A 15,624-nucleotide genomic window follows, 5' to 3' on the forward strand; every position below is an offset into this window, starting at 1 on the left:
CTCCACTGGAGCCTCCATAACCACCTGTAATCTCAAATGTTGGAGTTGTAGCAGTGGTAGTAGCTTGTCTTTTATTTAGTGCATTTATTCCATTATTATGGCCTCAATGCGCTTATGGGGGGGCACACCCTCAGGGACTGGAGTCCAATGTAAGGACGTTCTTAGAAGGAATAGTATGCGTGTGGGCATTAGGCCGACATAAGGAGCTAGATGGCATGGCCGTGTCCCAGTAAGATACCCATGATGGTCAGGCATTTGGATAGGTGCTGGAAGGTGGTCAGGGGAGCACACGACTTCAAGAGACATGTCTGTACAATACAGAAAGCACAGTCACCTCTCCGGAAACAACATTCTGATAAATAGAGCAGACCAACTGGCCAGGACTGTAGAATGCACGCTGGAGAAGTGTGCATTTACTGTTCCTCCCTCATTTGGGGAAGTCGGGTGAACTCAACAGTTCCTGGTGTTGTAACGTCTAATAAAAAATAAACTGACATATTTTACTACCAAAAAAGAGAGGACTAGTCCTGCATTGTCCTGTGCAGCAATGTAACACATTTGTAAGAGTCAATAGATCTATATGCAGTGACCAATCAGCTCAGACATTCCTTGTTCAAAAACCCATAGCTCCACCAAGCACTTCATCCACTTATTACAAAATGTTCCATCAGCCTAATTATCCTTCCATGGAATGCCTTTGCATATGATTCACTGAGGTATTCCCCTACATCTGTTTTGGTTTGTGCTTGATGGCTATAGTTTAAAGCAATTAATAATTATTATCCTTCCCACATTTCCTTTCTGCTTTTTATTGCACATACACACTCTCTCTCACTCTCTCTCTTTCTCTCAGTGTATTTCTCATCGGTCCATTATATCATTATAGCCGCTCTATCCATCCAATCCCCTTTAGTATAATTCCTCCCTATTTTCTAAGCATGTTTCTAGGCCTTTGTCCATTCTACCGCTTCCATTTGTCCCGTCTACTCTGTCCAGCCTCTCTCATACGCAAAACTCTTAGTTCATTCCGCCTTTGCCCATTCCTCTATATTCTGCCCATATTTATCGGGTTGTCTTTTTCATAGGTTGGTGATCTTGTCTGGCTCCCTGGCTGCTCCCAGAGGTGCCGCTGTGACTCCACTGGTAACTTCAGTTGCATCAGTACCAGCTGTGCCCAGGGACACGAGTGTGCAGTGAAGAACGGGAAGCTTGGATGCCAGAGTCCATGGGCAATCTGCACGGTGACCGGAGACCCCCATTACCACTCCTTCGATGGCGCTGTAGCCAACTTCATGGGAACCTGTGCCTACGAGGTCAGCCAGGGCTCCAGCCCGTCCTCTGGATTCTCCTTCCGGGTGGTGGCAGAGAACAGGCGTTACCAGAACCCGCGCGTGTCCTTTGTGTATCGCATCACCATCTGGCTGAACAGCACTGACAGGAACGTCAAGCTCGTCTTCGAACAAGGCAAAGTTCCACTGGTAAGCGGAAACATTTTATTTGTATACTTGAAATTTAAATGCTTTATAACCAAACTAAGCGACAGGCTTAAGAACATCGTTTTTCGCATATACCTCTTAATTAGATTAGAATAATCATGGCAATATAAAAGCTTATCCCTTGACTATAGGAATCATGATTGAGAGCATATTACCTCTGTATCATTGGGGTTCTCGTAGTTGAAAACATCTTGCAACATGCACATTACTCAATCCTCAACCAACCCATCCCCTTTTTAATTGGGTCACTGTGTACACTTAGGAGGAATGAGTTTTCATGTTAAAATATGTACTTGCCTTTTGCCTAGCAACCAATTCTAACACATACTCTATGCTATATGCATCCACCAAGTGGCTGCCATTATGCAAGACCAGCACCTTGATGGGCAATGCCTTTCGAAATAAAACAAAAGGGATCATTAGAGGGGAGAGACAATGACACACATCTCTAGTGACGATGACTACACTAACTATGCAAACGATACACAGATTCTCTACCCGCTTTCTGGGGATAATGACAAGGATGTAGCGCTGGTGAATAGAATCTACCTCATCATTCAGGCATGGATGGCCACTCATGGCCTCTGCCTGAATGATGAAAAGACTGAGTTGGTAATTTGGGTACCCCCTCCAATATCACCAAACTAGGTCCTGCATATACCTCATTCATCGTTGATGGCAATAATATCAAAGTCTCTAAGGAAGTAAAAACCTTGGGATTCTATCTGGATGCAACTATGTCCTTCAATAGACAAGTGAAATCCCTGGCCTCTACTACATCATACATATGCAAACTGGAGCGGGCAAGCCTTTCTTGTCAAACGACTACTGTGTTATTCTGGCCAGAGCACTAATCTTATCAAGACTAGATTACTGTAATGCCCTCTACTGCGGCACTAACAAAACTAACATCCATAAACTCCAAATCTTACAAAATAATGCCCTCAGAGCAGCATTGGGCATTAACAAAAGAGTACATATGACTTCCATTAGACGTCAACACAAATGGCTATCCACACAAGACAAGATACAGCTAGAAATCGCATCATTAACTCATAAAGCATTGCACAACGCAGCCCCAATCCACCTGATTGACAAACTGTCGAGAAGATCTTCCTCCAGGACCACCAAAACTATCAATGCCAATTGTCTTGTGGTACCCAGATTCAAATCCAGTAAGATTGGTGGTATAGCTTCCCGGTGAAGGCTGCTAAACTCTGGAACTCCCTACCTCACGAGTTAAGAGCTGACCAACCCTACCTTTATTTCAGAAAGAGCTACATCGCCTTTCTCAGTCAACAGGCATTACTGCCTACGTGACTACTGCATGACCACGCTACAGGTCTGCCTTTGTAAATATGTTTTCCTTTTGATCATGCTACATGTCTGCCTTTGTATATATGTTTTCCTTTTTCTCTAACATAAACTACGATTGTAAACTCTGTATCTACTTTGCAAATGCACCCACCTTTATGTTTTTCTGTATTTACTATTATGTCACTGTGATTTTCACTATGTAACTTGTAAGCTTTGCACATTCTTTTTGCTGCACCCTGCTACCTCTGGGTCTGGTGCGCATTAGAAATTCAATAAACAAACATCTCCTGAGCACTGTTTGCTTCCGTGGTGAATGTTCGGAACTGTGGTCCACTAGGGCTCCAGCTACTAGGTATGTCTGAGTTTATATGGACCCCTTGCTCACGGTGGCTTAGAGAGGCTCAGTGTCACCTTATCGAGGAGGCCCAACAAGGATGAAACACTTGTGTGGGTTTGTTGATGGTACTCTTTTTCAGAGGAGAATAGACTAGCATTATGGTGCTGGATTGCCCTAGTGAGTGGGACCAGACTGATAGTTCTCCTCTGCAAAGGGTGCAGTGAGCTAAAACGTGGTTGTAGACCCTCCTGGGTGGGAGAGATTCCACAGAACAGGGTATCGGACCCCTGTTCGTTCTCAGTAGAGGGGCTCCCACACTTCTTCATATTTAACTGCTGCTCATAGTCGCCTTCCTTGATAAGGGAGATACACATTTTAATTTACTAGTGCTTGTGTATGCTGGGTACAACAATGAATACCACCAAATAGGAATGATTAGGCAACACAAACATGAAGCACAAAAGGGATGCAATATTCTGTATTTTTGTACAGAAGAGTTGAACAAGCGCAGTGCTAGAGAAACAACTTCCTCCAGTCTTATCTGATAGGTCGTCATTTTTCCAGTTACCTCCTAAAATGTTAGTGGTCTTGATTAAACACACTTGCAGTTGTTGACTCCATGACACCTCTGGACTTGTCTTTATTTTTGTAAAGGAGTCTTCCTGTTGTGGGTTTCTTTCCTGGTGGTGTAACATGACATCTGGCTGCATATGTGATGATTATCCATTCCAATGATCACTTCATAGAGGCAGCTCTGCTTACTTCATGTCAAACACTGTGGAAAAGCTATTTGTTCCGATTGGCTAACTCTGCTAAACTCCTACTTGCCCAAAGTAGGGAAAGCACTTTTGTCAGATGACTACTATTGCCAGGGCTTTCAGAGCTATACAACATATTTTTCCTACCTACAATAACTATCTATGATTTTGGGTGGGTTTTGGAGTCATTAGCTCCCACTGTGTGTGAACGTCATTCTTCTAACCACTCACCACTTTGTTTCAGATCAATGGAATCAAAACGACTTTACCAGCTCGCCTGGGACTTCTAGCAAATGTCACAGCTCTCAAGAGCGCCATCTCTGTGGACACACCATTTGGGGTCCGTATCCAGTACAATGGGGGCAACACAGTGACTGTCCAGGTTGGGCCCCAATATCAGAACCAGCTGCGTGGCATGTGCGGCAACTACAATGGAGTCCATGGGGATGACAAGAGGAAGCCCGATGGGACAATTGCACGGAGTGATGCTGAGTTTGGGAACTCCTGGAAAGCAGACATCAGTTCAGCAGGGTACATGTCATTACATCTTAATTACTCCAAAAGAAATCCAGCTCATGTGTACGCGGTACTGAGGATGGTTATGTTTATTGCTTTACCTTGGAGTGGAATCAAATCTCGCGTAATCTCCTCCCATGCAATCTATACAGTTCAGCCATAGGTGGGGGATCATCTAAAAGAAAACACATTGGGGCCTTAACATATAGAGAGGGAGGGGTGTGGAGTCTGTGGCTGTGCTCACTGTGGAACACATGCATTACTAAATGCCTGCTTCGGAGTGAAAACCTATTGCAGATGTTATGCTGTACACGTTCTTAGCACACACAGGGTTAAAGGTTTCCTGAATTGTTCAGATCTAACTCAAATTAGTTGTACAGAAAGGGTAGAGGATTATTTGAAAAGCACTGCACCTGGAAAGAATCACTTTCCAATAAGTTATATACGTAGCATGACTAACATAAAATAGTCTCCACACGAGGTTGGGAGTAACTTGACAGAATTGATCTGGCTGAGTGAATCAATCAGGGCAGTCTTGGGTTGGGTGAACATGTACATACAGTGAGCAGCAGAGCCAATGTATTGTATGCAATGGAGGTATTTGTATAGGACACATCATGTTAGTTCAAAAACCAGGGCAACACTACCGAAACATTGCACCGTGCAAGTACAATTTGCATGGTGCAAAGAATATGTGCTTTCAGTGAATGTGTGCACCAGAGAAATAATTGCCCTAGTCCTACTCTCCTTTGACCGGTTTCAAAATTGAGTTGAATTAATATTTTCTTTTGCAATAAGGCAATTTGTCCCTTATCATCAATTAGTAGCCTGGCTTATGCTTCCCAGCCAATTTACCACATGGTGAAGCCCCCCTCTGAGCCTCCTCAGAGCAGCAGGCCAGCATCTTCCTCTGCTGGGTGCCCAGGTATGTGCCCCCCTGCGCCCTCCTACCCAAACCCCTAACCTCCTTTTACACATATTTGCCCACTCCCACACCCTCCTCATTTAACTTGTGCTGGCTGGTCCATCGCTGGTGCTGAGAACAGCAGTGATCCCGGCGCAACTCCGCAGCTGTGCAAATGGCCACCATGTAAAGGGAAAAGGGACTACATATAGTCCCTTTTCCCTTTACATGGTGGCCATTTTGTTTGTTTTTTTTATTTTTCAGTGGGGAAACGCTAAAGACGTTTAGCAAATTACTCAAAGACACTATTAGTACCCCAGATCAACGTGCCGGGGTACTGATAGCAATATACCCCTTGTAGGGGGGGCATTACCGCATCAGTTAATGCACCAGGGCCTTCATTAATGGCCTCATGACTGGGGCCCCAGGGCATTACCTGAGGCAGTAATGCCCCCCAGCTCAAGTTTTTTGCCTAATTGTACCAATGCAATGTTTCTGTAAACTGGCATATTATTATATTATTATTATGATTATTAATATTATTAATATTAATATTATTATTATTATTCTTGTTATTATTATTATGGTGAGTGAGTTCCTCATCTTGAGGTATGCCCTCTTGTGGATGATGGCTGGTGAGCGTGTTGAGGGTAATAATTGGGGCTATTTGTCTAAGCATTATAGGAGTCTTAATGAGGTTGCTCATACATGTTCCCCCTCTGTACACTAAGGTGGCAGTGGCATGCTAGTGAGCTGAGCTGAGTCCATTGTCATGTGTGTTTTGCTGAGTCATTTCTGCACACATATTTCAAGCAGCAGCTCATGAATAATGGCAAACATCTTGCAGGACCCTAGCTCTAATTCACCTTAGGACGGTAAGGCCCATGTTATGTGTATATGGGTCATGAGCCTCACTGCCTACATTGAAGTACTTCTGCGCTGGAGGGAAGGGCTGAGGTTAGTGACAACAACAATTCTGGGAGGAACTGAGCTATCGAGGATAATGGGGCCAAAAAAGAAATCCCCCTTGTGTTTTGGCAGAAGCATTGAAGAATAATCATTAGAAAAGAGCAAGGCAATTCAGAATCAAACAGCATCAACGTCTAAGGGAAAGTGGCCTGATTTTCAAAAATGTTTTAACATGGCAAAGTCCCATGGAAAACATTTTGGTAAATCAGGCCCAAAGTATTCTGATAACCTTGGGAGAAACCACACTAGACTCCTGCATTCAGCTTCAATTGATTCGAGCTACGATGAAGTAATCTTCTCTCTATTCCTCTCAGGTGTGTCGATGATTCCGGAGAAAGCAACACTACCGACACTTGCACTAATTTGGGAGCCATCCAAGGGCTGTGTCGGGTCATTACTCAACCATCGGGTCCCTTCGATGAGTGTCACTGGTACGAGGACGCAGATCCGTTCTTCGCCTCCTGTGTCTATGATCTCTGCTACTATGGCACCAACAAGGGGATGCTCTGCACGGCGGCGGCATCCTACGAGGCGGTCTGCCAGCTTCACAGCCTGGTGATTCCAGACTGGAAGTCACAGATGCAATGTGGTAGGTTTTCTGCTATACGGTGGCACTCTCGTTTCTAATTGGCAACCTTTTCATGTATTCATTTCCAATTGACCTGATGTATAACTAGCAAACCCCTCCAATGTCAGCACTTTATAGCTAGAGTTGTGCAAATATTTCGAGGATCAGTCAACAAGAGTTTGCATCGATTGTTCCAGGTTTGCTGCTTGTTCGTTATGGCATGAAGCAAACACATGTTTACTTCCTACCACTCCGTATGACATTGCGAATTGTGCACACTGTCATACATGAAGTACTTTGCTCCTTTAAGTGATCAGAAAGGGAACAACCAAATGTTGCCTCAAACACAGTCCCATTCTCTTTATTCGAAAAGTGAAGCAATATTAATTTGCTACATTTCCAAATTTTCATATGTGCAGCGCGACAGACAATCAGGTTGCACTGATTGTGGGCAGGATCACATGATTCCAATCCGCATTCAGAGCAAGCTCACAGCTGCTCACACCCACCCAACATCTTCCCTGCCTCTGGCCATCACCTACCTCGTCCAACTCTCCCTCCATGTTCCCCGCAATTACCGTCACTTGTTGTGCTGCCACACTGCTTTGCTCGTCATAAGGCACCCAGAAGCCATGGAAATGGAAGAGGGGCTCCAGATCCACCTTCAATTTAAATGGTGGTAAGGTTGGGTGAGTATTTGCGAGAGGCACAACAGCAGTTCTTAATCAATTGCTATCAGAACCTTGGGACGTAAGCGTGGAGCGTTAATAGGAATAATCACCGGGCCCGTAGGCTTTACGGTCCGTTAAAGACTTTGCGCATCTCTCTTCGGTCTACAGGACCCATGTTTGAATCTTGGCAGGGTGAACTCAGCACTTCATCCCATCAGGGGGTGCTGTATTGAGTACCATTCTCCTGGGTAATAGGAACACTTATTACTGCAGCATCTTAAAGTGGGAGGAGGCTATCATAATGTGATGTGTAGAATACGGTATTGGTATTCCATGAAAAGCAAGAAAATGTGATATTAGCTTGTTTGCTCAAAGTTCTCAATGTCTTGTTGTAGTACAGATGCGTATTTTAAATGGTGCCAGCTAAGTTCATTTCTAGCCTAGTTTCTCTATTCCATATGAAGCAATCCAAAAAAAGGTGGGCAAAAAGGCTTGTTCCATTTTTGTCTTGGCAAAAACAATCTTATGTGGCATGATTTGAAGCAAAGCATGGTTTATTCACTCATGATTATGCAGGCAGCAAATCTGGGGCTCAATTGATTTCCTTCAAATGTAGCTCTTATAAATCATCTCACATGTGTGTCTGTTTTCTGGGACAGTCTTTAGGGTGTAAGTATACAAGATCTTCTTTTTTTAAGCTTATGTCCAATCGCAACACCGCTCTGCAGGGAAATGATGGCCAGGCTCTCCAGAAGCCAGAGAATTAAGGTTCTGTTTGCCATGATTAGCATGTAAAGTGGGCTTTAAAACAATAATTCACGTTTTATCACGTTCATCTCCACAGATGACGACTGCGCTGAGAACAGTCACTATGAGCTCTTTGGCACTGGCTGCCCAACCACCTGTGCCAACCTTTACCAAAATGCTGCCTGTACTGCAGACAACATGGACGGATGCGTCTGTGATGAAGGGTATGCGCTTTACGCCGGCTCCTGTGTACCCGTGAGCCAGTGCGGCTGCACCATGAATGGGCTCTACTACAACCTGGGCGAGGAAACCTTCCTAACAGACACCTGCAGCCAGAAGTGCACCTGCATTGCCCAGCAGATGGTCTGTGAAGCCCACACATGCGCCACACTGGAGGAGTGCAAAGTCATGAATGGAATCAGGAAGTGCTACCCGGTAGACAGCGGCATCTGCTGGGCCTCCGGGGATCCGCACTACCACACCTTTGATGGCGTCTCCTTCGACTACCAGGGAACCTGCAAGTACACCCTCAGCAAATCTAGCAACACTGGCAGTCTCACCAACTTTAGCGTCATGGTGCAGAACGAGCACCGACTGTCACCAGTGGTGGCTTGGACACGAACGGTAGAAGTGAACGTCTACGGCGAACAGATTTTGGTTGCGAGTGGAAGCTTTGGAAGTGTTCAGGTGAGGAAATTGAGCGCCACAGTACTTATTTACATGTCACTGCTATTTGGCCATTTATTAGGCAGCCATTGAGAAACTGATGGCTTTCACTGTGATATCTACAGACATGCTAGCTCAGCATCACCAATGCATGGCCAGACAGGTGCTAGGTGGAGAGGGGGTTCTGAAAACTGGACCATGAAAAGGGAACGCTGGTGATTTCCTCGATTTAGTGATATCACCCTTAGGTTGGTGTCAACAAACAAAAAACACCCGGCAGCTCAGTAACAACAAAGAGGACTGATAGCTGGGCCTTATCCAAGGGCAAAGTAGCGCTAACTCATTCCAAAGTTACTTATGTCAAGTATAATTGTCCATTGAGAAACGTTGCATATGAGCAAGTGGGATTTTGGAAGGAATTAGCAGGAGGGCACACATTGTCTTAGGAAAGGAATATTCTTTCAAAGCATGTTTGCACCAGGGCAAGATTTGCCCAAGCGTTGATAGAGAAAGACATTAACACTAGTGCTAACATGGTGCTCGTTCAAAAATCGGTTTAAAGAATATATTTTTTGCGCTCGGGCAGTTTTTTCCTTGGTATTAATCTTGCACAAAGCTGCACCCGCACCAGTGCAAAACCTCTGAACCCTGATGGCCACACACTTAAGATAATGGCGGTAGTCATTCCAGGCCCTTTTGCAGTCTTGCAAGGATTGCATTTGCTCAACCGATAAGCGGTGCCTAAGGAACCACTTACCAGTGTGAGTTCAAAAACTAAAACAAGGTTTACTTAAACATTTCACACCCATGAATATGAACATTTGAATGTCCAAAAATGGACTGAAGGAGTTATGTTTTGATTGTGTATATGATTGAGTGAGCAAGTGAGTGACTAATGAGTTGCTTGTGTGAGTGAGTTGCACGTGTGAGAGAGTGGGTAAGTGAGTAGGGGGCTGATGGCCTAATCCTGATGACATGGTAAATGCAGCGTTACTGCACGCGGAGCACTTCATCAGGGACACATGCAGCATCACCAAAAGTGTCAGTGAGACTCCGGAACTGCAGCAGCACTTTTGGTGAAGTAGAAATGAGGCCTGAAAACTACACTTTGCACTGGGTTCCCTGATCCCTGTATTTTACTTGCACTGAAATGTTTACACGTTTGGACCCTTTCTTCAGAGCACAGTTAGTGCAACAAAAAGCAAAGATAATAACCTATCATTTTATGTCCTAACGGTGTCCTGACGCGGCCATCTTGTAGCTCATGTATGAATGAAATGAGCAAGGATTGTTTGAGGCTGCCGAATAGGCGCAAAGCTGCCTGTCTGCACTAACGGCACCGCAAGGGGTGCAGAAGTGCGAACCCTTTTCTAATAGTGCAGAACTGGTGCTGTGCCTTTAGAATCCACTTGCACCAACAGCCCCGGATTGTTTGTGGTCACCAGGACTGTTGACACGCCACAAGGCGTGAATATGGAGCAGGGAATGAAAGTGCCGGATTCCATTTCATCCTGCCACGCTCCTACTGCTGCACAATATGGTGATATTAATCGGGCCCTGAGTCATTGAACCGGAAGCTTGCATGAGGGAGTGTGTGAATGCGCAGCCAGTCAATAAGAGAGCTTCAGCCTTAGTAGACACCGCAGCGGCTGCTACTGCCTCATTGCGCTACCGTGTAGAGCGCAGACCGCTTAAGCAAGTCTGAGAGCCTTCACCATCACAAGGAGCCTTAAAGAGGAACACAGAGACATTCTGCTTAAATCTTTCACCTCGTGAACAATTCCATTAAGAAAGCTTCAGTTGAAACTTTATTTAGATAAACAATGTTGAAAGATGTTCACACCTATTACTGACTTCCCAACAGTTAAAACAAAGTTGTACATTGAAAACCAATTCCTGTGTTTGAATTTTTCATTAGCGATACCAATATGCAAAATGGTGTTTATCAAAAATAGGCAGACAGGACGCCAGTGTGTGCGAATCCTTGCTTGAGGAAAATGTGTTGTTTAGTTACAATTAAATAAATGCTAAGTTTAGACAACCACCTCCTTCTAGCAGGGATGGACTGGCCTATAGGGAACTCGCCTGTAGTAAACTCTGGAGATTTCCCGGTAGGCCTCTGCACACTGACCAGGGATGGACGGGCACACAGGGAACTCTGGAGGTTTCCTGGTAGGCCTCTGCACCCTGGCCAGGGGTGGACTGGCCTATAGGGAACTCTGGAGGTTTCCCGTTAGGCCTCGGCACCCTGGGTCCCTGCTGTGTGGTATTTCCAAATGTTCCCATAGGAAAAGGGTTGGGCATACAGAACATGTGTAATGGAGGGGCATTTTGAACATTATTTCCAGGGCCTCTGTTGGTTCCCAGTCCACCTCTGCCTTCTAGACATCTCCTCCTCAGTCTGGAACGCCATTAATTCTCCTGAAATTCCAATAAATTCCTATTGTTGGCTGGCTTCCCCCCCCACCCCCACCCCCCACCCCTACCCCGCAAAGCATCCGTCCCTCGGCCTGCAGTTACCAGAGTTCATAATGCAAAAATACCACTCTGAGAACTGGATAAAAGCTAAATCGGTGGCTGTCACCATGTTTCCCTGCTCTGTCGCCATACACTGGAAACGTCGCTTGGAGTTTATCACAGTTGTTTTGCATATATTTGTAAAGTGAAATCAGGTACTTCACAAAGCACTGCCGCTCGATGACCAAATAGGAGAATATCTTTACTAAACATAATAATGATTTATAAAGTTTATCAAAAAAAGGCTGGTTTGTGCTTCCTTCTCTCTTTGTTTACTTTTCCAGCAGGGGCCTGATTATCAATTATTTGCACTGGTGCTTAATAATGAGCAAATGCTTTGATAATACAAAATGGAGCAAACAGATTCTGTCACAATAAATATTATCTTAAAATGTTTGCACACGAGCAAAAATGAATCCAGCTGTTTTTTGTACTTCATAACATACAAAAAAGGTGTCTACTACATTTCTTTTTATGTTACGCAGCACTACATTTTCCCCAGGTGAAAGCATTTAAGATAATTCCAATTTGGGCTAAACATTTTTGCACCGTCCTCTATTAGTAAAGCAGAACACATGGTGCTAAATTAATTTGCTCAGTTTTTTGCACAAGTGCAAATCTTTGATGCTCTGGCACCAGCACCCTTTTCAGGCACAATTAAACTCCCTGTGGGGTAAAGGCCGCAGACAGGTTAGATAACACATAGGGCAAGAAGAAGGCAAGAGGAAGAGAGAGGAACAGGTACATTAGGAGTGCTGCGAAGGCCCTAAGTGTGTGTGTTTATCGAGACAAACGCATAGGAAACTTGTGCATGAACGCGTGTCAGAAGTTGTGTAAATACACCAGAGATTAGAATTCCATAAAACAAAGGTTTTAGCACGTCACTAATGGATGTTTTCTCTTAATGTAGATCAATGGGGACCTGTCACTTCTCCCACTATCCCTTCAGTCTGGGAAAGTACAGGTCTACTTCAGTGGATCCTCTGCAGTGGTACAGACCGATTTCGGCCTCGTGGTGTCCTTCGACTGGTCCCATCACGCATCTGTCCAAGTCCCGGCAGCTTACTCTGGATCTGTATCTGGCCTCTGTGGAAACTTCAATGGAAACAAGAGTGATGATCTCAGGATTCCCGATGGCTCCCTGGTGAGCAGCGCAGTCACGTTTGGAAACAGCTGGCGGGAAGACGACGATGACTCTGATTTCCACTGCATAGACACTGACAACCCACCGTTGTGTGGTGAGGATATGGTGGCCCAGTACAGCAACCAGAGCCACTGTGGAATCATGAAGGATCCCGCCGGTCCTTTTAGAAACGGCATCAATGCTGACACTGATGTCTTCTTCAAGAACTGCGTCTATGACATGTGCGGGACAGATGGTGACCACGGGACCCTGTGTGAAATTGTTAAAAGCTACGCCCACCATTGCCAGAAGCAAGGCGTTGCCATCCAGGAATGGAGGAGCCTGATTGGATGTGGTAAGTGAACATTTGAATACTCAAATGTCACTGTCACTGTGACAGGTCATTACTGCAAACTGAAATGTTATTTTGTTTGTCTACAACTGCAATGACATTTAATTTAAAGTATTTTGGGTACATTTAATTGCAGTGAATGTATTTCTGGGTAAATCCACACAGTGCAGCTCTGGATATAACATTTATCATTGTAAGCTCTCGACTCTGTGCAATGTTCTTCAAGGCATTTACCAATGGTTTGTAGATTTCTTCACAATCCAAGCGACACAATTCTCCCCTTTACAATGCCATATTATAGGAAGGCTTTTATTGTGCATAATAAAAATGCAGATCCGCAGAAATAGCTTTTAGTTGGCATAAAGTGGCAGCATGGAACCCAAGAGGAACAACGTTCACTACACCTTTCAAACCATAACTGGTCATCATCTTCTTGCATTTTTAAAGATTTTATAGGACTGCGCAACCTGATGACCATTCATGCAGTTGCCAAACACGACTTACCCAAAAGTCCTTCTCAGTCAATGTGCAAGGGGGTAACCTGCTGGTCTGAGTGCATGTGTGGATGGCCCTCGAGCAGGTGCTTTGAGTTGTTTGTCATTGGTCTCTAAATCTACATCACTCTCATTGTTTCACGATTGATCCTGTTTTATTTATTGATAAATTACCATCGCTTTACTTACTTTTACACTGGTTCTCAAGAAGGCAACCAGGCTGTGCACAGTTGCACGTGCCTGTTGAACGTGTAAAACGTCATCCCTGGAATTGGCATTGGCAAGTACTTGCATGAGCATATCAATGTCACCAACTGGGTGTGCACACAAGCCACACAGATGAGCTTCTTCTGGGCTGGTTGAAGACAAATCGATTACCTCCTTGTACTATTCCTGGCTTTAAAAGAAGTTCACAATATAAGACATAGATGTTGTATCGTTTTTCATGTGCAACACATGAGTGTAGTGATGTTTCTGACCATGGCACAGAAAGTAGGTCCGGAAACAATATTAAGGCACTGGGCACCTTAACATCTTTCATATGAAGCATGTTTAAGGCAATAGAAATGCAAGATAATGCAAACTTCAGTGCATATGCTGCAGAACAGATGATCTGAGCTGCTTAGCCTGTGTCCCTGGACTTTGGCTGCTCTATCTATCATACAGTATATCTCTCCACTGGGACCTGCGGTCATCCAGAGCAAAACCTTCTGGGGACCAGTTAGCTACGGGGTCCCTGTGTGACACAGCTGAGTGGATCCGCAGAGTCATCCCTACACTGTGCAGATTAGAACTCATATACCTTAGCACTTGCAGGTCTCAAGGAAAGGAGCAGCACTTTTAAGAGCAACTATTTAATCTTTCATGATTTTCTTATTACACCGCCTGCTGAGGAACCAATCACCACCCACTCTATCTTCCCTCGAGTCAAGGATGACTGCATTTGGCTTTTGTGCAGCATCTGGGCTGATTCAGCGTGTCAAATATTTCCCCTGTGGCACTCATTGATGGCAACAGTAAGAGCGGAGGAACCATGGGTCAGTTCTAAATGCAGCCACATGGCCAGAGTCAGCAGCTGTGTGGCTCTATTCAAGACACCTGCACGTTGCACCTCATTACAACCAGACACTACTGAGCCGATGGACGCCTTCCCTCACTACCTTCTGGTATGTGCTCCACTTGAAGATTGTGAAAGTAGAACGAAGAATTGGACAATCACAAAAGTGTTCTGAGGGTGTTCCCTCGCAAAGCAGGATCCAGAACTGCCAGGGTCTGGGATCTATGTCTGAGAATGGGTTGCTGCACAAAGCACCAAATCAGTTTAGTGTATTTCCTGCTCTGGGTATCCTTAGGATATTTATTGTTGACATAGATTATATTTCATCATTTACTTCGCTTTTGTGCCCCATGTAACTCTTATATTGTTTACTCACATACGATTAATTACCCAGATCATATTCCCAGGGACGTAATATTTGATGTGCCTTTTACCCCAAACACATATTTTACTCTGTAAATCGTTTTTCAATAGCGAATAACTTTAAAGAATGTAAAGATTAATGGTACCTGCCCACTTTAATTACAATAAAAAAATCGATGGACAAATGGAAGTGTAACTACTGTTGATACACATTCGCTGCAAGAACACCACTAACCAAAAGGGCACTAAATTAATGAACTTTGACAGCAACAACAATTGATAACTACGCATAAAAATAGCTTTGAAAGTGTACCCACATGTTAGAGCACAAATGTCAGAGAAGAATGTATGCAAGTACATTCTGTACAGCCCATCGGTTAAGAATATAGTAAGACCGATACAGAAACTACTCGACATGTAGGAAATGAATCGACACATTATCTTGAGGGCCTTGAAGGTAATTTCTGCCCCTAATACCGAACGAACAATATCCTACATGTTTTGAACCTACCCAAATCATGGGATTTTTGATGTTGGACTGAAGTCGCGAAAGCCACCCGGTAGTTGTAGAGGTTTCCGTTGGAATGTGTTTCGTTTTTCTCAGCCACCTCACTTCTAGGTTTTATTTGAATTTGATTAGAGTTGTTGCAGACAGTTCACAGCACTGTAAGGCGGATCCAGAGCATTTGTGGGCAGGAGAGCACACACGGAGGAGCAAGGAAAACAACTGAAGAGAAGACCCAGGCCCTGGGGTCAGACACTCGAGGAA

General features: G+C 44.5%; 1 protein-coding gene across 1 annotated transcript in view; it reads left to right on the forward strand.

Annotated features, from left to right (window-relative positions):
* The window catches only part of LOC138537842 (IgGFc-binding protein-like), a 74,995-nt gene that overhangs the window by 19,227 nt on the left and 40,144 nt on the right, over nucleotides 1-15,624 (forward strand). The window contains exons 10-14 of the mRNA XM_069641486.1: nucleotides 1,086-1,478; nucleotides 4,153-4,439; nucleotides 6,612-6,886; nucleotides 8,381-8,970; nucleotides 12,377-12,944. Coding sequence (XP_069497587.1) covers nucleotides 1,086-1,478; nucleotides 4,153-4,439; nucleotides 6,612-6,886; nucleotides 8,381-8,970; nucleotides 12,377-12,944 — 2,113 coding nt within the window. The remainder of the gene's footprint in view (nucleotides 1-1,085; nucleotides 1,479-4,152; nucleotides 4,440-6,611; nucleotides 6,887-8,380; nucleotides 8,971-12,376; nucleotides 12,945-15,624) is intronic.

This window comes from Ambystoma mexicanum, chromosome 1p (assembly GCF_040938575.1).
Source record: "Ambystoma mexicanum isolate Mex_15411 chromosome 1p, UKY_AmexF1_1, whole genome shotgun sequence".
Classification (NCBI taxonomy): domain Eukaryota; kingdom Metazoa; phylum Chordata; class Amphibia; order Caudata; family Ambystomatidae; genus Ambystoma; species Ambystoma mexicanum.